Source organism: Coregonus lavaretus (assembly GCF_964263955.1).
Source record: "Coregonus lavaretus genome assembly, chromosome: 39".
Classification (NCBI taxonomy): Eukaryota; Metazoa; Chordata; class Actinopteri; order Salmoniformes; family Salmonidae; genus Coregonus; species Coregonus lavaretus.
The window spans coordinates 6,822,633-6,849,671 of NC_140026.1; the positions used below are offsets into that span (position 1 = coordinate 6,822,633).

Here is a 27,039-nt window from a genome sequence, read left to right on the forward strand (position 1 = left end):
TCTAATCCACAGCAATTTGCAGTTAGTGCATTAATCTTAAGGTAGCTCCAGTGCCTTCAGAATGTATTCATACCCCTTGTCTTTTCTCACCCATCTACACACAATACCCCATAATGACAGCGAAAACATGTTTTTAGAAATGTTTGCACATTTATTGAAAATGAAATCGAGAAATATCTCATTTACATAAGTATTCACATCCCTGAGTCAATACTTTGTAGAAGCACCTTTGGCGGCGTTTACAGCTTTGAGTCGTCTTGGGTATGTCTGTATCAGCTTTGCTCATCTGGATTTGGGGATTTTCTCCCATTCTTCCTTGCAGACTTTCTCAAGCTCTGTTAAGTTAGATGGGGAGCGACGTGAACAGCAATCTTCAAGTCTTTCCACAGATTTCAATAGGATTCAAGCCTGGGCTTTGGCTGGGCCACTCAATGACTTTCACATTCTTGTTCTGAAGCCATCCCAGCATTGCTTTGGCTGTACGCTTGTAGTCAATGTCCTGTTGGAATGTAAATCTTCCCCCAGTCTGTCGTTTGCACTCTGAAGCAGGTTCTCATCAAGGATTTGCCTGTATTTGGCTCTATTTGTATTTGTATTTATTATGGATCCCCATTAGCTGCTGCCAAGCCAGCAGCTACTCTTCCTGGGGTCCAGCGAAATTAAGGCAGTTATACATTTTAAAAACATTACAATACATTCATAACAGATTTCACAAAATTTTAAGTGTGTGCTCTCAGGCCTCTACTCTACTACCACATATCTACAACACAAAATCTGTGTGTATAGTGCGTATGTTATAGTGTGTTTGTATGCATGTGTCTATGTTTGTGTTGCTTCACAGTCCCCGCTGTTCCATAAGGTGTTTTTTTAATATTTTGTTATTTTTTATCTAATGGCATGAGTTACTTGATGTGGAATAGAGTTCCATGTAGTCATGGCTCTATGTAGTACTGTGCGCCTTCCATAGTCTGTTCATGACTTGGGGACTGTGAAGAGACCTCTGGTGGTATGTCTTGTGGGGTATGCATGGGTGTCTGAGCTGTGTGCCAGTAGTTCAAAGAGACAGATCGGTTCATTCAACATGTCAATATCTCTCACAAATACAAGTGGTGATGAAGTCAATCTCTCCTCCACTTTGAGCCAGGAGAGATTGACATGCATATTATTAATGTTAGCTCTCTATGTACATACAAGGGCCAGCCGTGCTGCCCTGTTCTGAGTCCCTCTTACCTGACCACACGACTGAACAGTAGTCCAAGTGCGACAAAACTAAGGCCTGTAGGACCTGCCTTGTTTATAGTGTTGTTAAGAATGTAGAGCAGCACTTTATTATAGACAGACTTCTCCCCATCCTAGCTACTGTTGTATCAATATGTTTTGACCATGACAGTTTACAATCCAGGGTTACTCCAAGCAATTTAGTTTCCTCAACTTGCTCAATTTCCACATTATTCATTACAAGATTTAGTTGAGGTTTAGGGTTTAGTAAATGATTTGTCCCAAATACAATGCTTTTAGTTTTTGAAATATTTAGGACTAACTTATTCCTTGCCACCCATTCTGAAACTAACTGCAGCTCTTTGTTAAGTGTGGCTGTCATTTCAGTCGCTGTGGTAGCTGACGTGTATAGTGTTGAGTCATCCGCATACATAGACACACTGGCTTTACTCAAAGCCAGTGGCATGTCATTAGTAAAGATTGAAAAAAGTAAGGGGCCTAGACAGCTGCCCTGGGGAATTCCTGATTCTACCCAGATTTTGTTGGAGAGGCTTCCATTAAAGAACACCCTCTGTGTTCTGTTAGACAGGTAACTCTTTATCCACAATATAGCAGGGGGTGTAAAGCCATAACACATAAGTTCTTCTAGTAACAGACTATGATCGATAATATCAAAAGCCGCACTGAAGTCTAACAAAACAGCCCCCACAATCTTTTTAGCATCAATTTCTCTCAGCCAATCATTAGTCATTTGTATAAGTGCTGTGCTTGTTGAATATCTTTCCCTATAAGCGTGCTGAAAGTCTGTTGTCATTTTGTTTACTGTGAAATAGCATTTTATCTGGTCAAACACCATTTTTTCCAAAAGTTTAGTAAGGGTTGGTAACAGGCTGATTGGTCGGCTATTTGAGCCAGTTAAGGGGGCTTTACTATTCTTAGGTAGGGGAATAACTTTTGCTTCCCTCCAGGCCCGAGGGCACACACTTTCTAGTAGGCTTAAATTGAAGATGGCAAATAGGAGTGGCAATATTGTCCGCTATTATCCTCAGTAATTTTCCATCCAAGTTGTCAGACCCCGGTGGCTTGTCATTGTTGATCTCTTCCACACTTACTTTACCGAATTCAAAATTACAATGCTTGTCTTTCATAATCTGGTCAGATATACTTGGATGTGTAGTGTCAGTGTTTGTTGCTGGCATGTCATGCCTATGAAAAAAATCATTAAAGTAGTTGGCAATATCAGTGGGTTTTGTGATGAATGAGCCATCTGATTCAATGAATGATGGAACGGAGTTTGCCTTTTTCCCAAAATTTAATTTTAAGGTGCTCCAAAGCTTTTTACTATCATTCTTTATGTCATTTATCCTTGTTTCATAGTGAAGTTTCTTCTTCTTTTTATTATTCAGTTTAGTCACATGATTTCTCAATTTGCCAGCTCTTTTGCCTCAACCCTCTTAACCATACCATTTTTCAATTCCTCATCAATCCATGGGAATTTAACAGTTTTTACTGTCATTTTCTTAATGGGTGAATGCTTATAAGAGGGGCACCCGAGTAGCGTAGCGGTCTAGGGCACTACATCTCAGTGCTAGAGGCGTCACTACAGACCCTGGTTCGATCCCGGGCTGTATAACAACAGGCCGTGATCGGGAGTCCCACAATAGGCCCAGCGTCGTCCGGGTTAGGGTAGGGTTTGGCCGGGGTAGGCCGTCATTTTAAATAAGAATTTGTTCTTAACTGACTTGCCTAGTTAAATAAAGGTTAAATAAAAATATTTAGAAATATGTTAGTAACTGGGATAAGCAATTTCATAAAAGTGCAGTGTCTGGTTGCTCGTCATTACAGACCAATAAATATTATTCACATCAACAACATAGGAATCACTACAGAACTTATTGAATGACCTCTTATACACAATATTAGGCCCAGCCTTTGGAACTTAGGTTTTCTTAGATATGGCTTCTATATTGTGATCACTACATCCGATGGATTTGGATACTGCTTTCAAATAAATTTCTGCAGCATTAGTAAAGATATGATAAATACATGTTGATGGTTTCATTCCTGTACTGTTTGTAACTACCCTGGTAGGTTGATTGATCATCTGAACCAGGTTGCAGGCACTAGTTACAGTTTGAAGCTTTCTCTTGAGTGGGCAGCCTGATGAAAGCCAGTCAATATTTAAATCACCCAGAAAGTATACCTCTCTATTGATATCACATATATTATCAAGCATTTCACACAAGTTATCCAGATACTGACTGTTAGCACTTGGTGGTCTATAGCAGCTTCCCACCAGAATAGGCTTTAGGTGAGGCAGGTGAACCTGTAGCCATATTACTTCAACAGTATTTATCATGAGATCCTCTCTAAGCTTTACAGGAATGTGGTTCTGAATATAGACCACAACACCACACCCATTGGCATTTCTGTCTTTTCTGTAAATGTTATAACCTTGTATTGCTACCACTGTATCATCAAAGGTATTATCTAAGTGAGTTTCAGAGATATTCAGAATATGAATGTCATCTGTTACTAGCAAATTATTGATTTCATGAACCTTGTTTCTTAAGCTACATATGTTTACGTGGGCTATTTTTAACACTTTTCTGGAATGCATGATTATTTGTCTTGCTTTACTGGGAAGCTTAGCAGAGGTAGACATACTCAGGTTATTTGTATTAGTGCAGGGTGAGCTGCACACAGTGGACTTCCAACTAGGGCACACCACCTCAGTGCTAACAGTAGAACTCTGGTTCATAAGCATATGATTACTGCATGCAATAGCTGTAGGATCAGCAGAGGCATTCCGGGCAGTAAGAGGGACATAAATTAGGTTATTTACATTGTGTCTTCCAACGCCCCTAGGATAATGTACATTTGCTGAATCATTATGACAACTCAGCGACACAATGGTAGGTATTAAATGAGCTGGACTGGGGTCATTGATAAGTCATTGTCTTAACGCAACCTTATAATGCTGTGAAAGGATCCAGGAACCCAGATGATTTGGGTGGATCCCATCCTCCTTATAATACAAGCTTTGTTTGTCAATAAAAATTGTCAATAAATGTTACACCCACAGAACTGCAATAGTCTCGTAGCCATTCATTGTTCCCTCTATCCTTACCAGTCTCCCAGTCCCTGCCACTGAAAAGCATCCCCATAGCATGATGCTGCCACCTCCATGCTTCACGGTAGGGATGGTTTTAGACGGGTGATGAGCTGTGCCTGGTTTTCCAGACATAGCTCTTTGCATTCAGGCCAAAGAGTTACATTTTTTGTCTCATCAGACTGCAGAGTCTTTCACTTGCCTTTTTGCAAACTCCAGGTATGCTGTCATGTGCCATTTTCTCAGGAGTGGCTTCCGTCTGGCCACTCTCCCATAAAGCCCAGATTGGTGAAGTGCTGTAGAGACTGTTGTCCTTCTAGCAGATTCTCCCATCTCAGCCAAAAAACTAGGTAGTTCTGTCAGAGTGGTCATTGGGTTCTAGGTCACGTCCCTGACCAAGGTCCTTCTTGCCCGGTTGCTCATTTTGGTCAGATGGCCAGCACTAGGCGGAGTCTGTGTAGTTCCATATTTCAACACTCTAGAAATTGTTTCATACACTTCGCCAGATCTATGCCTCATCGCAATTCTAATCTCGGAGATCTACGGCCAGTTCCTTGGACTTCATGGGATAGTTTCTGCTCTGACATGCACTGTCAGCTGTGGGACCTTATATAGACAGGTGTGTTTCTTTCTAAATCATGTCCAAATAATTGAATTGACCACAGGTGGACTCCAATCAAGTTGTAGTGACATCACAACGATAATCAAAGGAAATTGGATGCAGCTGAGCTCAATTTGGAGTGTCATAGCAAAGGGCTGTGAATACTTATTTAAATTAGATATTTCTGTGTTTCATTTTCAATAAATTTGCTAAAATCTCTAAAAACATGTTTTCACTTTGTCATTATGGGGTATTGTGTGTAGATGGGTGAGAGAAAACATATATTTAATCCATTTTGAATTCAGACTGTAACACAACATTTGGAATAAGTCAAGGGGTATTAATACTTTCTGAAAGCACTGTAGGTGAGTGTCCTATCTGAGCGAAGGTGCTGGGGTGAAATCATACAAGATGGAATGCTTGTCTGCCTTCTCCAGATGGTGTAGGGAAGAAGAGAGGGAGAGAGAGAGAGGGAGAGAGAGAGAGAGAGAGAGGGGGAGAGAGGGAGAGAGAGAGGGAGAGAGAGAGGGAGAGAAATCTGTCAGTGGAGTAACACATGCATATACAGTGATCTCTAAAAGTAATGATACAATGACTATGAGGTTATTATGAGTGCAGACTCTCAGCTTTAATTTGAGGGTATTTTCATCCATAGCGGGTGGACCGTTTAGAAATGACAGCACTTTTTGTACATAGTCCCCCCATTTTAGTCCACCAAAAGCATTGGGACATGTGTATTAATAAAGTAGTCAAAAGTTTAGTATTTGGTCCCATATTCCTAGCACGCAATGATTACATCAAGCTTGTAACTGTAACATATGATATTCTTATTTACAATAAAAGTGACTCCAAAATGACACAATACATTATTTACCATTCAATTCTATTGGACACAAAATAATCTGAAACACAACCAAAACAAACAGCAAATGCATCGAACAAGTTTGTAGAGTCACAAACTTGATGTAATCCAAAATGCTGGAGTACAGAGACCAAAAAAATCATGAATGTCACTGTCCCAATACTTTTGGAGCTCACTGTATCCAAATGAAGAACATGCTGCAGTGGAGTTATGTAAATAAAGCATGCCAGGAAAGATTGTACTATTGAAAAGTTACAGAGAAAGAGAAAGAGTAATGCTGTGTCTTACTTTTCTGTAATAAGTGGCATATTTAGTTCAGCAATATCACAAATTCAGCAACAATTCCATCTTTTAATCTCAAGAACAACACATATAAAGTATGCTTAGGAATCGTGAAAATATCACCAAGTACTGCTTCCCCCATTAATGGCCAGCTCAGTGGTGACTGGAACAAGGGGTCCAGTGTTTCTGAGAAGTGCCAGGAGTGATTGACGTTGAGCTTTCAAATAAACATACCCGTAGTTGGTGAAATACATATGACTGTGTCCCAAATGGCACCCTATTCCCTACAGGCCCTGGTCAAACGTAGTGCACTATACAGGGAATAGGGTGCCATTTGGGAAAGCCATATGACTTGGTGGGCACCCTCTCTTCTCTACCTAAACAAACATTTATTGGGCTCTAGCCTGATGCCCATTCCCCTTGGAGAGAGAGTATGTGCTAAAAAACAACCACCGTTATGTTGGTACCGGCTGGTCATCTTAAATTGTCCTTAAAAGGAGTACTTATAAAAACATGGACTACGTCCCAAATGGCACCCTATTCCCATTATAGTGCACACTATTCCCTTTATTCCCATTTCGGACGCACAGTGCACTTGCTCACATCCAGGCGAATGGATGACTTAATATTTTGAAAAGGAAAATGATTTTTTTCTTTGCCACGCGACAACTCAGTTACTGAGTGCATCCATGCCCATGTTGTCTGACAGAGACCCAGTTATTTACGTCAGTATTTTGAAACATTATTTGGTCCCCAGTGTAATATTGGCAGGTTGACGTTTATTGTCATGAATCTTGCACTGGAGGCAGAACCGAGCGGTTTCCGCTAGATGGGCCAGCTGCAAAGTTAAAATTGCCAATATTGTAAAAATTAATGAAAACAAAAATTTGCTTTTTGGCCGTAAAACCTCTACGGGATCGGTGTCCCGTATACGGGACGGTTGCGCTAACGTGCGCTAATGTGATTAGCATGACTGTTGTAAGTAACAGCAACATTTCCAGGACATAGACATGTTTTATATGGGCAGAAAGCTTAAATTCATGTTAATCTAACTGCACTGTCCAATTTACAGTAGCTATTACAGTGAAAAAATACCATGCTCCCGATGTCTCCCGAGTGGCGCAGTGGTCTAAGGCACTGCATCGCAGTGCTAGCTGTGCCACTAGAGATCCTGGTTCGAATCCAGGCTCTGTCGTAGCCGGCCGCGACTGGGAGACCCATGGGGCGGCACGCAATTGGCCCAGCGTCATCCAGGGTAGGGGAGGGAATGGCCGGCAGGGATGTAGCTCAGTTGGTAGAGCATGGCGTTTGCAACACCAGGGTTGTGGGTTCGATTCCCATGGGGGGCCAGTATGAAAAAAATTAAGTAATAATAATGTATGCACTCACTAACTGTAAGTCGCTCTGGATAAGAGCGTCTGCTAAATGACGTAAATGTAATGCTATTGTTTGAGGAGAGTGCACAACAACAAAAAACGTATCACGGCAACTGGTTTGATACATTCACCTCTGAAGGTAAATAATGTACTTACATTCAATAATCTTGCTCTGATTTGTCATCCTAAGGGTCCCAGAGATAAAATGTAGCATAGTTTTGTTTGATAAAATCAATTTTTATATTCAAATGTAGGAACTGGGTTCTACAATTTGAACCCCTGCTGTCTCTTGCTCCACACCCAGCCCGCCCGGCCATATAGATGTGTGAAAGTTAGTGTATAAGCTAATGATCCATCATGTATGACATTCCTGGGAGTGTGTAAACTTAAATGTTGTATTACCATATCATTTTTGTATGTTCTCTATAGTTATGTACTTGAAAATGTATCAATTGACCAATTCGGCCCTTTGGGCAGACTTGATACAAAATAGTCCAGTATTGCAATGCTTCACTGGATCAATCTGAAACTGTGCACACACCCTGCTCCCATCTAGTGGCCAAAATCTAAATTGCGCCTAAACTGCAATATTATATTGTGGCCTTTCTCTTGCATTTCAAAGATGATAAAAATAAAAATAAAATAGAAAATGTATGTTTTTTTGTTTGTATTATCTTTTACCAGATCTAATGTGTTATATTCTCCTACATTAAGTTCACATTTCAACAAACTTCAAAGTGTTTCCTTTTAAATGGTATCAAGAATATGAATATCCTTGCTTCAGGTCCTGAGCTACAGGCAGTTAGATTTGGGTATGTCATTTTAGGCAAAAATTTAAAAAAAGGGTCAGATCCTTAAGAGGTTAATCAGATTTTATGACTTTGTGGCTGTGCCAACTAGTGACCACTCTGCAGAGCTGTCTACAGAACAAGATTGACGACGAAAAACGCTAACCTGCGTAATATTGCCCAGTGATTCTTGTGATGAATATGCTTTGGCCTACAGTGGCCAGGCACTGACAAAGTTCATTTTCAAGTCATGCATCACAAGGTATGATGACAACTTTCATGCTAGATATGAGGAAAACTCAATGGTTATGAGTTGTGTGTATGTCAATGGGGTCAGTTACTCTGTGTGTGTGTGTGTGTGTGTCAATGGGGTCAGTTACGTTTTTATTATCAAAGACCTCCTCTTTTGCTCAGCTATGCGTTTCGGAGGGGCAGAGCCAGACCAGATGCAAACGAATGATATGTGACATGGGATCTTCCAAAAACCCGAGAAAAGAAAAGGCAGTGCTCTGATGCACTGAAGACTCACGGTCACCGGGATCATTACAAATAACTTACAGCTGCAAACAGTGTGTCGATTAGGCGCACAATTACACGCATCTTTGGGATGAATTTCCACTCTTTAGGGATGAAGTTTCCCATTTAATCTGGATCAAGAAAGGACTGCATATGAGTGGAGAACTTTTCAGTCATAAGAAGACACCAATGTCTGTCCTGCAAGCGTAAATTTGTCTCAACAGTCCCGTGAAAGTGATGCAGAAAGACGTTGCGCGTTGTTCAATCTTCCCAAATTACCAGTAACCGTTTTGTGACGAACATGACCTTTATGTAAATACATTATTTTTATTTTATCGTTTTAATTTTCTCCACTCCATTTGATCGCAAACAATGCAGATCCTACTGTTTGCCACCGTTCTCTTCTGCGTCGAGGACTTCGTCCGTGCTGAGGCCAAACCAAAGTGCACGGAGCGCTGCGACGTGAGCACTTGCCCCAGCCCCAGCTGCCCGATGGGGTACGTTCCAGACCGATGCAACTGCTGCCTGGTTTGCGCCCAGGGCGAAGGCGAGCCATGCGGGCGCAAAGACGACCTACCCTGCGGTGATGGACTCGACTGCAAGCACCCGGCCGGCAAGCGGCTCGCCAAGGGGTTCTGCCAGTGCAAATTGGGGCATAAAGTCTGCGGCAGTGATGGCAATACCTATGGGAACGTGTGTCAGCTGAAGGCGCAGAGTAGGAAGGCTCTGCAACAGGGGCTGCCAGCCATCAACTCGGTCCAGAAGGGACCATGCGAAATCAACCATAACAAAGGTAAGTCATTTGTGTCTAAAAAGAAACAAACAACAACAACAACAAACAGTTGCAACATACAAAACATACAATTCAACATTAATTAATAGCAGAAATGTGCACACACACAGTTTGATGGACTTTATGCAAAATGGATGGTGAATTGTTTACATACAGTGCAGTTACAGTGTGCATCCCAAATGACACCCTCTTCCATATAGTGCACTACTTTTTTACGTACTCAAGGCTGAGATTTGGTTAGGGCCCATAGGGCTCTGATCAAAAGTAGTGCACTATATAGGAATAGTAACCGTTTACAGTAAGTAGGCTAGTGGAATTGCATGAACAACCCTTAAACCCCTCCTTTGTCAGAAGGGGCAGCCAGCAGACTGTCTGGGTGACTGGATCATTAAAGTTAACCCCTAAAGTCAACCCCTACAAGTTCTTTATGTCCCTCATTGGAATAGAACAAATGTTTCCCCTAGACACTGATCTGAGGCCAGTTTTGTGGTTTTCCCTCCTAATGGTTTAGGTTAGGATTGGGGGAGAGAAAGCTGATCTGTGCCTAGGGGAATCTCCCATCACCATCATTATACCCAGACAGACTTCCTATAGATTAGTCTCACATGATTAAAACTAATGACCAGCCACTGAATGAATGACTTCACTTGTCAGAGTTTAATGTTTGTTTTCCTGTCTAGCTTTTATTTGTATTTCCTGTGTCCATTTATAGGCATTTTCCTGCCCAGGGGTGGCAGTTACCTTGGTTCCTATTCCATTCTGAATGTATTTATTTTTATTAAAAAAAGAATGTAGCACAATACAAATAGTTCCTGAGGGACATTCTAGAATCAAAACATGACCTCATACCATCTCCGACCTAAACAGTTCCTTGTGGACGGTGTGCAACACGCTTTACTTCAGGCTACGTCAACAAAGCTGTACTGTGTTTTGTAATATAGACAACAGAGCCATGCCCATGCAAACTGAGCGGGCTCCATTGTAACACCGTCTTTTACACCGAATTAATCAAACCGTATTGAATTTGGCCATCAATTCCCTTTTCAAAACAACTAAGTGTATGACGTCTCTGGTTGACCTAACTCGAATAATACAATACTTTCCTCACTAATGAGGGAAACAGAGTTGGGTTGTGTCCCTTCAGAGACTTCACAGGAAGCAGGAAGTCCCATGCAGACACAGAAAGTTATGGCATATCCAATTTGTCTTGACTTTGATCAGAGGTCATTATTCTGTGACAGGGGCTTAAAAGCATGTGACTGACTGCAATTGAATTGTTCTAATCTCCATACATGGGTTCAACTACTATTTGAAATAATTTCAACTATGTAAGCTGGGCTTGATTAAGGTTGCCTGGCGCAATGGAACCAATAGAATAGTCCCAAAACTGCAAACCTTTCCCATCGGGCACTCCAGGGAGACCAGAGTAAACGTTTAAGTTATTGGAAAGATTTTAAATGGTATTTGAACCCATATCTAAATGGAGTTTATAAGAGGGATATGGATGACTGATGATGAGCTTTGTATTCTAATCTGCTCATTGGTCCAAATCATCCATGAGCCAATTAGAATCAAGGCTTTGTAGAGACCTCACACAGGCAGATTATTATGGATGGTGGCGTTTTATCTTAATCTCCTGACAAATTGGCCAATTACTCAAGGTTTCCCTAACTGATCATTTCCTTTGGAACACTTTAAAGTGTGGGATTGTTGAGTTAGGAATAGGAGAAGAGTATCACTGTTTACATGTAGTTTTTATTCTCAGATCTCCATTGCCTCTCATTTCTCAGTCTATATCTCACTCAGTCTAATATTATATCAGCATGTGAACCCATTCAACTCACACCGTGTGTGTTTGCCCTCAAGTCATCCTTGAGTTATTTCAGATGGACCAACTACCACGTCAGTCTAAAGCTAAAATTATCTCCCCATTATCATTAGGATGGGCTGGCCTTCAGTCTAAGTACACGTTTAGTATCTTCAAACTGTTCTTCGTTCCAAACCCACATTTTCCAAACTTATCTCAAACCCTTAACTTAGCATTGCATCTACAGTATGCACACATGCATGCGTGCACACACACACACTGAAATGACTGAAATTACAATATATTCTTCTATCCCACAGAAAAGCATGAGGTAGATGTACAGTATCATTATTGGCCACCACTCAGGATAATAGCAGCCTGGTCCCAGATCTGTTTTACTGTCTTGCCAACTCATATGGTTATTGGCAAGACAGCACAAACAAATCAGGCTAGAATAATAGCTGAGTTGGTTTTTCCACGGTTACTGCCAAGATTGTGCCATCCACTGGTTTGGTTTTTCTAATGCTTGGTTAGCCAACCGTAGAGGACCAATTTGTAGCCTAGTGCTGAAATATGTTCTTCTGAGATTCCGCTTCACTTGGATGTTTAATTCTAGACTCCCTTAGCCAACGGTTTGCCAATGATTACGAGGATGACCATAGCCAAAAATGTGATTTGCAAATGGTTAGGAGTATGAGAATAGTTCTCAAATCTAGAGTCAGATGTAGAGCCAGGAGTTTTTCCCTGACCATGTGACCTGACTAGGAATAACTCTGGGCCCTTGTTAGTTATAGGTGTTTTTCATGATGATGACCCCAAGTCAGGAAAAACTCCTGGCCCTGGTAATACTGCATGAGATGAATAAGAGTAACTGGAAAATCTGGGTGTTGATATTGAGGTCACTAGTACGCCACCGGCTAGTTCCAGGACAGGGTGTGTGTTTGCTGACTGTTTGTACTCTAAACTCAGCTGTGTAGCCTGATTGTGTATACGAGCCAAGGCGGTCACACACCGACACACACACACACACACACACACACAGAGGAAACCGCAGTCAGCTGAGGAGAACAAACGCCAGCCGGTGGCGTGGCTGCCATGTACTGGAAATAACTCGCTGTAATTAACGTTTGTTTACTGCTGCACCCACCACACACACGCCACCAAGGCTCTTTCGTGGCCCTGAAAGAGTGGAGGCCGGCAAAACCATCCAGCTGTTTTTAGACCAAAGTACTGAGGTTTCATTTAGGAAGAGGTGGCATCACAGAGGAACCTGCACTTGTTGACCTCAGAAAATATGTGTTGCTGCTGTTTTGATACTGTTGATGTTGTTGTCTAAGATGTTTTTCTGATCACATGACCTAACTAGGGAAAACTCTGGGCCCTTACTCTTACCACTTTTAAGCCTACTGTTTTCTGCACATTAGGTTGCAGCTAACAGATAACAGCTAGAAAATATGATGTTTGAGTGGTGATGGTGTAGAGGAGTGACTGTATTCTATTATTAACATGAGTAATTCTTCCTGCTAGTATAGGTACTTCACACCCCACCAGTCCCAGGTATAAGTTTAACTTCATAGCTGACGTGGTGGAGAAGATCGCTCCGGCTGTGGTCCACATCGAACTCTTCCTCAGGTACGCTGAGTGTGTTTGTGTAGGCAGACACGTGTGTACAACGGGTGGGTCTAATCCTGAATGCTGATTGGTTAAAACCGCATTCCAGCTGGTGTCTATTCCACAAGTTACCACCGGCTAAATCTATGACGTTAAAATGCCTATTTACTCTGTTCCATCTGACTGTGCAATCCACTGTCTCATCAGCCCAGCCAGGCAATTTATAAACTTGATCTCCACAATAAAAAGCATGTAGACATTATCTCACAATTATTTTAGACTAACATTTAGTTTTCAACAGCGGAGATTAGTAAAAACATTGCTGTCTGTCTCTTCGGCATTTGCAACAATGTTTCAATATTCAAATTCTATCTCCAACTACAGTGTGTGTTGTGTCAGTATTATGTTGAATAAAGGGTGCATGATGGTTGAACCAAAATTATCACGTTTATCATATATAACGTAGTAACTTAGTAGTAACTTCATCACAACAGTGTAGATCTTATGTAATTTCTCATCATAGGCAATAGCACATCACACGACACAGTAATCGCTCGTCTTGTCGTTAGAAAGTCTATATTTCTAGCTCTAGGTGTACCTCTTTTGACCTTAATTGACCTCTTGACCCCCAGACACCCTCTGTTCGGCCGGAACGTCCCTCTGTCTAGCGGGTCGGGCTTTGTGATGTCAGAGACAGGCCTGATAGTGACCAACGCCCACGTCGTGTCCAGCACCACGCCTGTGTCGGGCCGCCAGCAGCTCAAGGTCCAGATGCACAGCGGTGACATCTACGAGGCGACCATCAAGGACATCGACAAGAAGTCCGACATCGCCACCATCAAAGTCAACTCACTGGTGAGAGAAGTGGATTATATATTAGTTATACCACGGTGTTGTTGAACGCTCGATTATATAAGTTATAAAAATCTTCAAATCTTACCCCACGAGGTCCGGACTACTGCTGGTTGTCTGTTCTACCTGATAATTAATTGCACCCACATGGTGTCACAGGTCTAAATCAGTCCCTGATTAGAGGGGAACAATTAAAAAAACGGAGTGGAACTGGCTTCAAGGTCCAGAGGGGTTTATTAGAAATTGCGTAAGAGTCAGACAAAGGACGTGTTGCTTTCTTGCCTCATGCATGTTCAAATCAAATCAAATCAAATCAAATTTTATTGGTCACATGCGCCGAATACAACAGGTGCAGACATTACAGTGAAATGCTTACTTACAGCCCTTAACCAACAGTGCATTTATTTTAAACAAAAAAAGTAAGAATAAAACAACAACAAAAAAAGTGTTGAGAAAAAAAGAGCAGAAGTAAAATAAAGTGACAGTAGGGAGGCTATATATACAGGGGGGTACCGTTGCAGAGTCAATGTGCGGGGGCACCGGCTAGTTGAGGTAGTTGAGGTAATATGTACATGTGGGTAGAGTTAAAGTGACTATGCATAAATACTTAACAGAGTAGCAGCAGCGTAAAAAGGATGGGGTGGGGGGGCAGTGCAAATAGTCCGGGTAGCCATGATTAGCTGTTCAGGAGTCTTATGGCTTGGGGGTAGAAGCTATTGAGAAGTCTTTTGGACCTAGACTTGGCACTCCGGTACCGCTTGCCGTGCGGTAGCAGAGAGAACAGTCTATGACTAGGGTGGCTGGAGTCTTTGACAATTTTGAGGGCCTTCCTCTGACACCGCCTGGTATAGAGGTCCTGGATGGCAGGAAGCTTTGCCCCAGTGATGTACTGGGCCGTACGCACTACCCTCTGTAGTGCCTTGCGGTCGGAGGCCAAGCAGTTGCCATACCAGGCGGTGATGCAACCAGTCAGGATGCTCTCGATGGTGCAGCTGTAGAATTTTTTGAGGATCTGAGGACCCATGCCAAATCTTTTTAGTCTCCTGAGGGGGAATAGGCTTTGTCGTGCCCTCTTCACGACTGTCTTGGTGTGTTTGGACCATGATAGTTCGTTGGTGATGTGGACACCAAGGAACTTGAAGCTCTCAACCTGTTCCACTACAGCCCCGTCGATGAGAATGGGGGCGTGCTCAGTCCTCTTTTTTTTCCTGTAGTCCACAATCATCTCCTTTGTCTTGGTCACGTTGAGGGAGAGGTTGTTGTCCTGGCACCACACGGCCAGATCTCTGACCTCCTCCCTATAGGCTGTCTCATCGTTGTCGGTGATCAGGCCTACCACTGTTGTGTCGTCGGCAAACTTAATGATGGTGTTGGAGTCGTGCCTGGCCATGCAGTCATGGGTGAACAGAGTGTACAGGAGGGGACTGAGCACGCACCCCTGAGGGGCCCCCGTGTTGAGGATCAGTGTGGCAGATGTGTTGTTACCTACCCTTACCACCTGGGGGCGGCCCGTCAGGAAGTCCAGGATCCAGTTGCAGAGGGAGGTGTTTAGTCCCAGGATCCTTAGCTTAGTGATGAGTTTAGAGGGCACTATGGTGTTGAATGCTGAGCTGTAGTCAATGAATAGCATTCTCACGTAGGTGTTCCTCTTGTCCAGGTGGGAAAGGGCAGTGTGGAGTGCGATAGAGATTGCATCATCTGTGGATCTGTTGGGGCGGTATGCAAATTGGAGTGGGTCTAGGGTTTCTGGGATTATGCTGTTGATGTGAGCCATGACCAGTCTTTCAAAGCACTTCATGGCTACAGACGTTCTTATGCATAGGCCTGTTGTCAAATATCTAGACCTATTGTTCTTTGTGAACAATATGTTTGTGGTTAGACACCAATGTTTGTGGTTAGAGGAAGACTAACACTGTATCCTATAGACCTTTGGACTTTTTATAATGGAACAGTCCAAATACTATGGTGATTATATATTCAGGTTCACATTATAGTTGTATCCTACAATAAGAAGTCCTTACTGTTAAAAACGTGGGAAAGGAAGGGGGAATTCCTGGATGTTAATGAGCTGAATAGATATTTGATGGATGTAATGAATGCCTGAGGTCACAAATAGTTATGACTGATGTCCAATCCCATGGATCATCAGCTAGATTCAGCCGCGGGCCAATTTTATTTTCTTGAACGGATGGTCAGAACTTAACAAATAATTTGTAGACTGCAAATTGACCTAAAGAAGCCTAAACGGATATAATATTTGACTAAAACATAATAATTTCAAACCTTGCTCATATTTTGTATACGGTAACGTGTCTCTCTATTATGAGATGGAATACTTGGGAACATATCTTTCCAAAATTAAAATCAGTTGGAGCTGATTTCCTGGTGTTTTTTTAGAGTCTTTTACATCCAATAATGAAAACTTCATATTCATAATCTCCAGCACCACCATATGTGAAAAGATTTCTATGTTTTGTAGTAAAAAATACAAAGATAAGTATTTCCAATGACATCATCAACCAATTAGTAGGCAATACCTTCTCACAATTGGTCAAAATCACACGATGCACACCGACGATGTTATTGGAAACACTTACAGAGCCTTTAGAAAGTATTCACACCCCTTTACTTTTTCCACATTTTGTTGTGTTACAAAGTGGGATTAAAATTTATTTAATTGTCATTTGTTGTCAACGATCTACACAAAACACAAAAAATTATGAAAAATAAAACACTAATATATCTTGATTACATAAGTATTCAACCCCCTGAGTCAATACATGTTAGAATAACCTTTAGCAGCGATTACAACTGTGAGTCTTTCTGGGTAAGTCTCTAAGAGCTTTCCACACCTGGTTTGTGCAACATTTTCCCATTATTCTTTTCAAAATTCTTCAAGCTCTGTCAAATTGGTTGTTGATCATTGCTAGTCAACCGTTTTTAGGTCTTGCCATAGATTTTCAAGCAGATTTAAGTCAAAACTACATTTTCACATTGTTGATGTTGGGGTGGTGCTATACATGATGAATATGAAGTTGAAAAATAGTGAAGTTTCCCTTTAAAGAATTCCTACACAGGTCCCTCTCTCTTTCTCTCTCTCACACCATCTGTCTCGTGAGCATATGTTTTTACTTCTCTCTCTTCTCTCCGTCCCTCTCTTAACCCTTCCTCCTTTCCCTTTCCATCTCCACCCTTTCACCCTCTCTCTCTTGCTCTCTCGGTCTCCTCCTCTCGCCCCCTCTTTCTCCCTCTCCCAACCCCCTCACTCTCTCTATCCCTCCCTTGCCCTTCCTCTCCCACCTTCTCTCCCTCCATCGCCCCCTTCCTCTCCCACCTTCTCTCTTTCCATCACCCCCTTCCTCTCCCACCTTCTCTTTCCATCACCCCCTTCCTCTCCCACTTTCTCTCTCCATCACCCCCTTCCTCTCCCACCTTCTCTCCCCCATCACCCCCTTCCTCTCCCCCCATCGCCCCCTTCCTCTCCCACCTTCTCTCCCCCCATCGCCCCCTTCCTCTCCCACCTTCTCTCTTTCCATCACCCCCTTCCTCTCCCACCTTCTCTCTCCATCACCCCTTTCCTCTCCCACCTTCTCTCCCTTCATTGCCCCCTTCCTCTCCCACCTTCTCTCTCCATCACCCCTTTCCTCTCACACCTTCTCTCTCTCCATCACCCCTTTCCTCTCCCACCTTCTCTCCCTCCATCACCCCTTTCCTCTCCCACCTTCTCTCCCTCCATCACCCCCTTCCTCTTCCACCTTCTCTCTCTTCATCACCTCCTTCCTCTCCCACCTTCTCTCTCTCCATCGCCCCTTCCTCTCTCTCTCTCCCTTTAGAAAAAGCTCTCGGTGCTGTTGCTAGGCCACTCTGCCGACCTTCGACCTGGTGAGTTTGTGGTTGCCATTGGCAGTCCCTTTGCGCTCCAGAACACAGTTACCACGGGGATCGTGAGCACGGCCCAGAGGGACGGCAAAGAGCTGGGCATAAGAGACTCTGACATGGGCTATGTACAGACGGACGCCATCATCAATGTGAGACATTCAATTCAACTTTATCTAAACTTTATTTAAAGAGTAATTATAGCACACTCCACTTATAACCAACTCATAGGCTGTCTAGTTGTCTGTGTTGACATTTTAAAGAGGACATTCATGATCATAGAGATCATACACACAGAGACACATCCCATTGGTTGATTCAATAATCAACTGATTCATTGTTTCCATCTTTTCTCAGTATGGAAATTCAGGTGGACCTCTCGTTAACTTGGTAAGTGTTACGTCAGCACCCATAACATTAGTCACAACCTTCACTGTGATAATCGTGAGTAGAAGCTGTTGCCATAGAAATATAATACGCTAGTAACAAAACATTCCCTGACCAAGATGGCTGATCTTTTGAGTCACGTTGCCAGGATGCCAATACCCATTGTAGTGTTCTATTTAATTATATGGAGCCAGCCCAGTCCTGACCCCTAATAACCCTGTATAGGATACCACCACGATGGAGGGGTGATCGGTATCAGTAGCAATCCAGTTCCTATTCATAACACAATGTTACATTGCCTGTCTGACTGCCACCAGGATGGCGAGGTGATCGGCATCAACACTCTCAAGGTGGCTGCTGGGATTTCCTTCGCCATCCCCTCTGATAGGATCACACGCTTCCTCAACGAATCAATGGACAAGCAGAGCAAAGGTAGGCCCTCCCCTCCCCTTTCTTAACGAATCAATGGACAAGCAGAGCAAAGGTAGGCCCACCCCTCCCCTTCCTTAACAAATCATTGGACAAGCAGAGCAAGGTCCGTCATCATACATACAGGTGGAAAGACAGACAGACAGACAGACGTCATGAATTATCACATTTTAACAGAAAAAGGAAGAAGAATAAAACAGATGAGTATAAATGACAGTTTGACTTTTTTTATTTTACAGAAGTCAGATCACTGAAGAAACGGTTTATTGGAATAAGGATGCTCACCATCACCTCAGCGTAAGTCTTTGTAATACGTAATCATAATATTAAAATGTGTGTTAAACTATATTTTACATCTCCATAGCTTACAATACATATAAAAATTTTACTATTTCCAAAACTAACTTTACTGTGTGTCTGTCTGTCCCGTCTAGCCTGGTTGAGGAGCTGAAGCAGCAGAACCCAGACTTCCCTGATGTCACTAGTGGGATCTACGTCCATGAAGTGGTGCCTCACTCTCCTGCACAGAAGTAGGTGTCCTACACTGCTATACCATAACCACTGATTGGCTTAAAAGAGATGGTTACATTTTATAATCACTTTCATGAATAAGACACTATAAATTAACATAATTATTAATATTTAAAAACAAAATGCTTTGCAATACCCACAGAGGTGGCCGCAGAGATGGCGACATGTCAAAATATATATATATTTTTAAATCCCTTTTCTCCACACAGAGGTGGAATCAGAGACGGCGACATCATCGTGAAGCTGAATGGCCGTCCGCTGCTGACCACTGCTGACCTACAGGGGGCGCTCACAGAGGAGACGACTCTGCTGCTGGAGGTCAGGAGGGGCAACGACGACCTGCTCTTCAACATCCAGCCTGACGTCATTATGCAGTAACCATGATGACAATGACAAGATAAAAAAAGATATCTGAACGTTCTGTAACGTTACAATGTCACTCAACACCGAGCCCGACGACGTCATCGTGCAGTAACCACGGCAACCGTGGTGTGGAATCCGGGAGACTGAAAAAAGTATAAGGACCAAACAAACACTCTGGTTGAGAGACCTAGACACTGATAAAGTTGCCTCTAAACATTGATCTAGGGTCAGTTGTTTGTTTCTCCCCCTAATGGTTGATGTTAGGATTTGGGAGGGTAAAACTGATCCTAGATCTGTGCCTAAAAGGTGACTTTTTAACTATTCAGATCCAAGGAGAAGACGATCAACAAACAAATTAACAAACAGAAAAACTGTGTTTGTTTGTTGGAACCTTGATGGGGAAACGACAGACTGACTGACCCTAGTTTTGGAAATCTCCACAGAAAACTCTAGAGTCCACATGCATTTAGGACTGAAAGTCCCAGTGAAATGAAACACTTGATTTTTATTGTTGTTGTGTATGTGTTTTGTATGATCTAAATGTCTTTGTCAAAGCATACTAGCTGTTTTTTGAGACTCACTTACTCCCACTGCAAGTGATCATTGGTAATACAAGTTTAGCATAATAGATTTTTCAATTGTTACATTGCTTTTATAGCCTTTTAAATCTGTCGAATAGAAGACATTTCTGTGTATACGAGTAGCTGTGTCCAATGCTGTCGGTTCGGAACCATTCCATAACCAACTGTGAATGTAATTATTTGGTCAGTTATAGGTTGAAAGAAATATATAATTTTTGGTCAGAAATGGTCAGTTGTAAATTGAAAGAAAGACCACATTTCTTTTCAGCTGGCAAAATGTGAGCAAATGTCTGATTGAATCTCACTGTTGCTGTATTCTTGCTGTCTTCTACTATAATCGACACATTGGTAACACTTTACATTAATGTCCCCTTCATAAAGGGTTTATAAAGGGTTTGTAAAGGTGTTATGAGTTGTTCATAAGTAGTTTACAATACCAACTTGTGCTTATAGTATGAATAAATAAACTAACTTTACAGGCAGTTATTAATCATCTTAACTTCAGATTGAATGTTTACATATCTGGATTCCTTACCAACAGGCTATGTGAATGGTAGCGATTGTTTTTTACAAATACAATTTTTATAAAAATAAATAAATAATGTCTTTAAATTAATCTAGGTCATAGGACGTTCTTGCATTGACCCAGTGAGGAGTGTGTGTGTGTGCATGTGTGATTCCCTTGACAACGTTCCGCTGCACTTGGAGATGGCTGATGAGGAAGCCAGGAATGTTTACTGCTACAGGCCTTGTTTAAGTACAATCAGGGTATTGTGGCTGCCTGCTACACACACACACACACACCACACACTCTCACTCTCTCACACACACTGAAATGTCTTGAGTCAATAAGTATTCAACCCCTTTGTTATGACTACCTCATCTCTGTACCCCACACATACAATTATCTGTAAGGTCCCTCAGTCGAGCAGTGAATTTCAAACACAGATTCAACCACAAAGACCAGGGAGGTTTTCCAATGCCTTGCACCTATTGGTAGATGGGTAAGAAAAAAAGCAGACATAGAATATCCCTTTCAGCATGGTGAAGTTATGAATTACACTTTGGATGGTGTATCAATACACCCAGTCACTACAAAAATACAAGCGTTCTTACTAACTCAGTTGCCGGAGTGGAAGGAAACCGCTCAGGGATTTCACCATGAGGCCTATGGTGAGTTTAATAGCTGTGATAGGAGAAAACTGAGGATGGATCAACAACATTGTAGTTACTCCACAATAATAACCTAATTGACAGTGAAAAGAAGGAAGCTCGTAAAGAATACAAATATTCCAAAACATGCATACTGCAAAAATTGTGGCAAAGCAATTAACTTTTTGCCCTGAATACAAAGTGTTTTGTTTGCGACAAATCCAATAAAACACATTACTGAGTTCCACTCTCCATATCTTCTAGCATGGTGGTGGCTGCATCATGTTATGGATATGCTTGTAATCATTAAGAACTGGGGAGTAAACCTTGTTCAGTCTGCTTTCCACTAGACACTGGGAGACGAATTCACCTTTCAGAAGGACAATAACCTAAAACACAAGGCCAAATCTACACTGGAGTTGCTTACAAAGAAGACAGTGAATGTTCCCGAGTGGCCGAGTTAGAGTTTTGTGGATATGTTGAAGCAACATCTCAAGACATCAGTCAGGAAGTTAAAGCTTGGTCGCAAATGGGTCTTCCAAATGAACAATGACCCCAAGCATACTTCCAAAGTTGTGGCAAAACGGCTTAAGGACACAAAGTCAAGGTATTGGAGTGGCCATCACAAAGCCCTGACCTCAATCCTATAGAATTTGTGTGGGCAGAACTGAAAAAGTGTGTGCGAGCAAGGAGGCCTACAAACCTGACTCAGTTACACCAGCTCTGTCAGGAGGAATGGGCCAAAATTCACCCAACTTATTGTGGGAAGCTTGTGGAAGGCTACCTGAAACATTTGACCCAAGTTAAACAATTTAAAGGCAATGCTACCAAATACTAATTGAGTGAGGGAAAAAAGTATTTGATCCCCTGCTGATTTTGTACGTTTGCCCACTGACAAAGACATGATCAGTCTATAATTTTAATGGTAGGTTTATTTGAACAGTGAGAGACATAATAACAACAACAAAATCCAGAAAAACGCATGTCAAAAATTTTATACATTGATTTGCATTTTAATGAGGGAAATAGGCATTTGACCCCTCTGCAAAACATGACTTAGTACTTGGTGGCAAAACCCTTGTTGGCAATCACAGAGGTCAGACGTTTCTTGTAGTTAGTCACCAGGTTTGCACACATCTCAGGAGGAATTTTGTCCCACTCCTCTTTGCAGATCTTCTCCAAGTCATTAAGGTTTCAAGGCTGACGTTTGGCAACTCGAACCTTCAGCTCCCTCCACAGATTTTCTATGGGATTAAGGTCTGGAGACTGGCTAGGCCACTCCAGGACCTTAATGTGCTTCTTCTTGAGCCACTCCTTTGTTGCCTTGGCCATGTGTTTTGGGTCATTGTCATGCTGGAATACCCATCCACGACCCATTTTCAATGCCCTGGCTGAGGGAAGGAGGTTCTCACCCAAGATTTGACAGTACATGGCACCGTCCATCGTCCCTTTGATGCGGTGAAGTTGTCCTGTCCCCTTAGCAGAAAAACACCCTCTTAGCATAATGTTTCCACCTCCATGTTTGACGGTGGGGATGGTGTTCTTGGGGTCATAGGCAGCATTCCTCCTCCTCCAAACACAGCAAGTTGAGTTGATGCCAAAGGCTTGATTTTGGTCTCATCTGACCACAACACTTTCACCCAGTTCTCCTCTGAATCATTCAGATGTTCATTGGCAAACTTCAGACGGGCCTGTATATGTGCTTTCTTGAGCAGGGGGACCTTGCGGGCGCTGCAGGATTTCAGTCCTTCACGGCGTAGTGTGTTACCAATTGTTTTCTTGGTGACTATGGTCCCAGCTGCCTTGAGATCATTGACAAGATCCTCCCGTGTAGTTCTGGGCTGATTCCTCACCATTCTCATGATCATTGCAACTCCACGAGGTGAGATCTTGCATGGAGCCCCAGGCCGAGGGAGATTGACAGTTCTTTTGTGTTTCTTCCATTTGCGAATAATCGCACCAATTGTTGTCACCTTCTCACCAAGCTGCTTGGCGATGGTCTTGTAGCCCATTCCAGCCTTATGTAGGTCTACAATCTTGTCCCTGACATCCTTGGAGAGCTCTTTGGTCTTGGCCATGGTGGAGAGTTTGTAATGATTGCTTCTGTGGACAGGTGTCTTTTATACAGGTAACAAGCTGAGATTAGTAGTGCAGTTCTGTTTTTGTCGCATGTCTGTAAATAGCCTGTAAATACCCTATTTTTCTACATTTTTCGTACATATTTCCCTATCAGACTTTTCATCCTTCTACAAAATATACTTTCCTGCAACCCGCCTCACTCAATGTGGAACGGATTCTATTATTGACTTACCTTTATCTAGAATCTAGAATCTCCAGTTGAAACTAGCTAGCCAGCTAACTAGCTACTTGCTATTAGCCACAGCTAGCGGTACTTCACCCAGAACATTGGATTTTTTTTCTGCGGGATTAATTTTAATCACTGGACATTAATCACTGGATATTCGGCCAGTCTGCACAGCGCGTTATCGACCCAGAACATATCAGTTTTTCCGCCGGAATCACTGAACCTTTAACTCCGGATTCATCGCTACCAGCTAGCTACAACAAAACGGACGCTGTGGTCTGGCTAATCATCCTGAGCTAGGCCCATCTCCCGGCTATCTACCTCTCTGTCAACCGGACGGGACCACCTAGTGTTGACACGGAGCCCCGCCGATCCTACACGACTGGTCTGCCGACGAAATCGTCTGATGTGGTTACGACGTTAACCACGAAGATTCCATCTGCTAGCCCCGGCCCGCTAGCACACGCTAGCCGTGGCCTCTTACTCACTAGTGCTTTACCACCGGACCTTATGATAACTCAGCTATACAGCTGATGTCTGCTGGACTGTTCCTTTTTACGGTACTACATCCTGTTTATGTTTAGCCTCAGGCCAAACATGGTTAGTTTATTGTTGTTTCGGTTATTTCTAATTGTACTATTTCACTGTAGACCCCCCAGCCTAGCTAAACCTGCCTTAGTTAGCTCCTTTGTCCCTCCCCCTATACACGCGGAGACCGACTCAATTGATGCCTCCAGCGATGCTATCTCTTTCATTGTTACCCAACGCTTAGGTTTACCTCCACTTTACTCATATCCTTCCATATCCTTGTCTGTACATAATGCCCTGAATCTTTTCTATAACACCCGGAAATCTGCCCCCTTTATTCTATGTACCCAACGCACTAGAAGACCAGTTCTTAAAGCCTTTAGCCGTATCCTTATTCTAGTCCTCCTCTGTTCCTCTGGTGATGTAGAGGCTAACCCAGGCCCTGCAGCCCTCAGTATCACTGCTACTCCCCAGGCGCTATCATTTGCTGACTTCTGTAATCGCAAAAGTCTTGGTTTCTTGCACATAAATATCAGAAGTCTACTTCCTAAGTTTGAGTTATTCACTGCGTTAGCACACTCTGCCAACCCTGATGTTCTAGCAGTGTCTGAATCCTGGCTCAGGAAGGCCACCAAAAATTCTGAAATTTCCATCCCCAACTATAACATTTTCCGTCTAGATAGAACTGCCAAAGGGGGTGGAGTTGCAATCTACTGTAGAGATAGCCTGCAGAGCTCTATCATACTATCCAGGTCTGTGCCCAAACAGTTTGAGCTTCTACTTCTAAAAATCCACCTTTCCAGAAATAAGTCTCTCACTGTTGCCGCTTGCTACAGACCCCCCTCAGCCCCCAGCTGTGCCCTGGACACCATATGTGAATTGATTGCCCCCCATTTATCCTCAGAGTTTGTACTGCTTGGTGACCTAAATTGGGATATGCTTAATACCCCAGCCATCCTACAATCCAAGCTAGATGCCCTCAACCTCACGCAAATTATCAACGAACCTACCAGGTACAACCCTAAATCCGTAAACATGGGTACCCTCATAGATATCATCCTGACTAACATACCCTCTAAATACACCTCAGCTGTCTTCAACCAGGATCTCAGCGATCACTGCCTTATTGCCTGCGTCCGTAACGGGTCCGCGGTCAAACGACCACCCCTCATCACTGTCAAACGCTCCCTAAAACACTTTAGCGAGCAGGCCTTCCTAATTGACCTGGCACAGGTATCCTGGATGGATATAGATCTCATTCCGTCAGTAGAGGATGCCTGGTTGTTCCTTAAAAGTAATTTCCTCTCAATCTTAAATAAACATGCCCCATTCAAAAAATACAGAACTAAGAACCGATATAGCCCCTGGTTCTCCTCAGACTTGACTGCCCTTGACCAGCACAAAAACATCCTGTGGCGTACAGCATTAGCATCAAATAGCCCCCGCGATATGCAACTTTTCAGGGAAGTTAGGAACCAATATACACAAGCAGTCAGGAAAGCAAAGGCTAACTTTTTCAAACAGAAATTTGCATCCTGTAGCACTAACTCCAAAAAGTTTTGGGACACTGTAAAGTCCATGGAGAATAAGAGCACTTCCTCCCAGCTGCCCACTGCACTGAGGCTAGGAAACACTATCACCACCGATAAATCTACAATAATCGAGAATTTCAACAAGCATTTTGCTACAGCTGGCCATGCTTTCCATCTGGCTACCACTACCCCGGCCACCAACTCTGCACCCTCTGCTGCAACTTGCCCATGCCCCCCCCGCTTCTCCTTCACACAAATTCAGACAGCTGATGTTTTGAAAGCGCTGCAAAATCTGGACCCCTACAAATCAGCTGGGCTAGACAATCTGGACCCTTTCTTTCTAAAACTAGCCGCCGAAATTGTCGCAACCCCTATTACTAGTCTGTTCAACCTCTCTTTCATAACGTCTGAGATCCCCAGAGATTGGAAAGCTGCCGCGGTCATCCCCCTCTTCAAAGGGGGTGACACTCTAGATCCAAACTGCTACAGACCTATATCCATCCTGCCCTGCCTTTCGAAAGTATTTGAAAGCCAAGTTAACAAACAGATCACCGACCATTTCGAATACCACCGTACCTTCTCCGCTATGCAATCCGGTTTCCGAGCTGGTCATGGGTGCACTTCAGCCACGCTCAAGGTCCTAAACGATATTATAACCGCGATTGATAATAGACAGTACTGTGCAGCCGTCTTCATCGACCTGGCCAAGGCTTTCGACTCTGTCAACCACCGCATTCTTATTGGCAGACTAAATAGCCTTGGTTTCTCAAATGACTGCCTCGCCTGGTTCACCAACTACTTCTCAGATAGAGTTCAGTGTGTCAAATCGGAGGGCCTGTTGTCTGGACCTATGGCAGTCTCTATGGGGGTGCCACAGGGTTCAATTCTTGGGCCGACACTTTTCTCCGTGTATATCAATGATGTCGCTCTTGCTGCTGGTGACTCTCAGATCCACCTCTACGCAGACGACACCATTTTGTATACATCTGGCCCTTCATTGGACACTGTGTTAACAAACCTCCAAACGAGCTTCAATGCCATACAACAATCCTTCAGTAGCCTCCAACTGCTCTTAAACACTAGTAAAACTAAATGCATGCTTTTCAATCGAACGCTGCTGGCACCCGCCCACCCGACTAGAATCACCACTCTCGACGGGTCTGACCTAGAGTATGTGGACAACTACAAATACCTAGGTGTCTGGTTAGACTGTAAACTCAACTTCCAGACTCACATAAAGAATCTCCAATCCAAAGTTAAATCTAGAATCGGCTTCCTATTTCGCAACAAAGCCTCCTTCACTCATGCTGCCAAACATGCCCTCGTAAAACTGACTATCCTACCGATCCTTGACTTCGGCCATGTCATTTACAAAATAGCCTCCAACACTCTACTCAGCAAATTGGATGTAGTCTATCACAGTGCCATCCGTCTTGTCTCCAAAGCCCCATACACTACCCACCACTGTGACCTGTACGCTCTTGTTGGCTGGTCCTCACTACATGTTCGTCGTCAAACCCACTGGCTCCAGGCCATC

The 27,039-nt window shown here is 43.0% G+C and overlaps 1 protein-coding gene across 1 annotated transcript; it reads left to right on the top strand.

The window, feature by feature from the left end:
- The first annotated feature begins 8,764 nt into the window (after positions 1-8,764).
- On the top strand, positions 8,765-20,461 carry LOC311112825 (serine protease HTRA3-like). The gene is made up of 9 exons (XM_084155959.1): positions 8,765-9,548; positions 12,888-12,987; positions 13,599-13,821; positions 17,652-17,846; positions 18,052-18,084; positions 18,399-18,513; positions 18,750-18,807; positions 18,945-19,040; positions 19,251-20,461. The coding sequence occupies exons 1-9, from the start codon at positions 9,128-9,130 to the stop codon at positions 19,417-19,419; spliced, it is 1,410 nt and encodes a 469-aa protein (XP_084012085.1). The 5' UTR covers positions 8,765-9,127; the 3' UTR covers positions 19,420-20,461.
- The last annotated feature ends 6,578 nt before the right edge of the window (positions 20,462-27,039 follow it).

Bases quoted from the DNA above. Each gene is read 5' to 3' on its own strand.
- LOC311112825 (XM_084155959.1), top strand. From the start codon at position 9,128: ATGCAGATCCTACTGTTTGCCACCGTTCTCTTCTGCGTCGAGGACTTC. The intron at 17,847-18,051 runs GTGAGACATTCA...ATCTTTTCTCAG, and splicing joins AGACGGACGCCATCATCAAT to TATGGAAATTCAGGTGGACC. The intron at 18,514-18,749 runs GTAGGCCCTCCC...TTTATTTTACAG, and splicing joins AATGGACAAGCAGAGCAAAG to AAGTCAGATCACTGAAGAAA.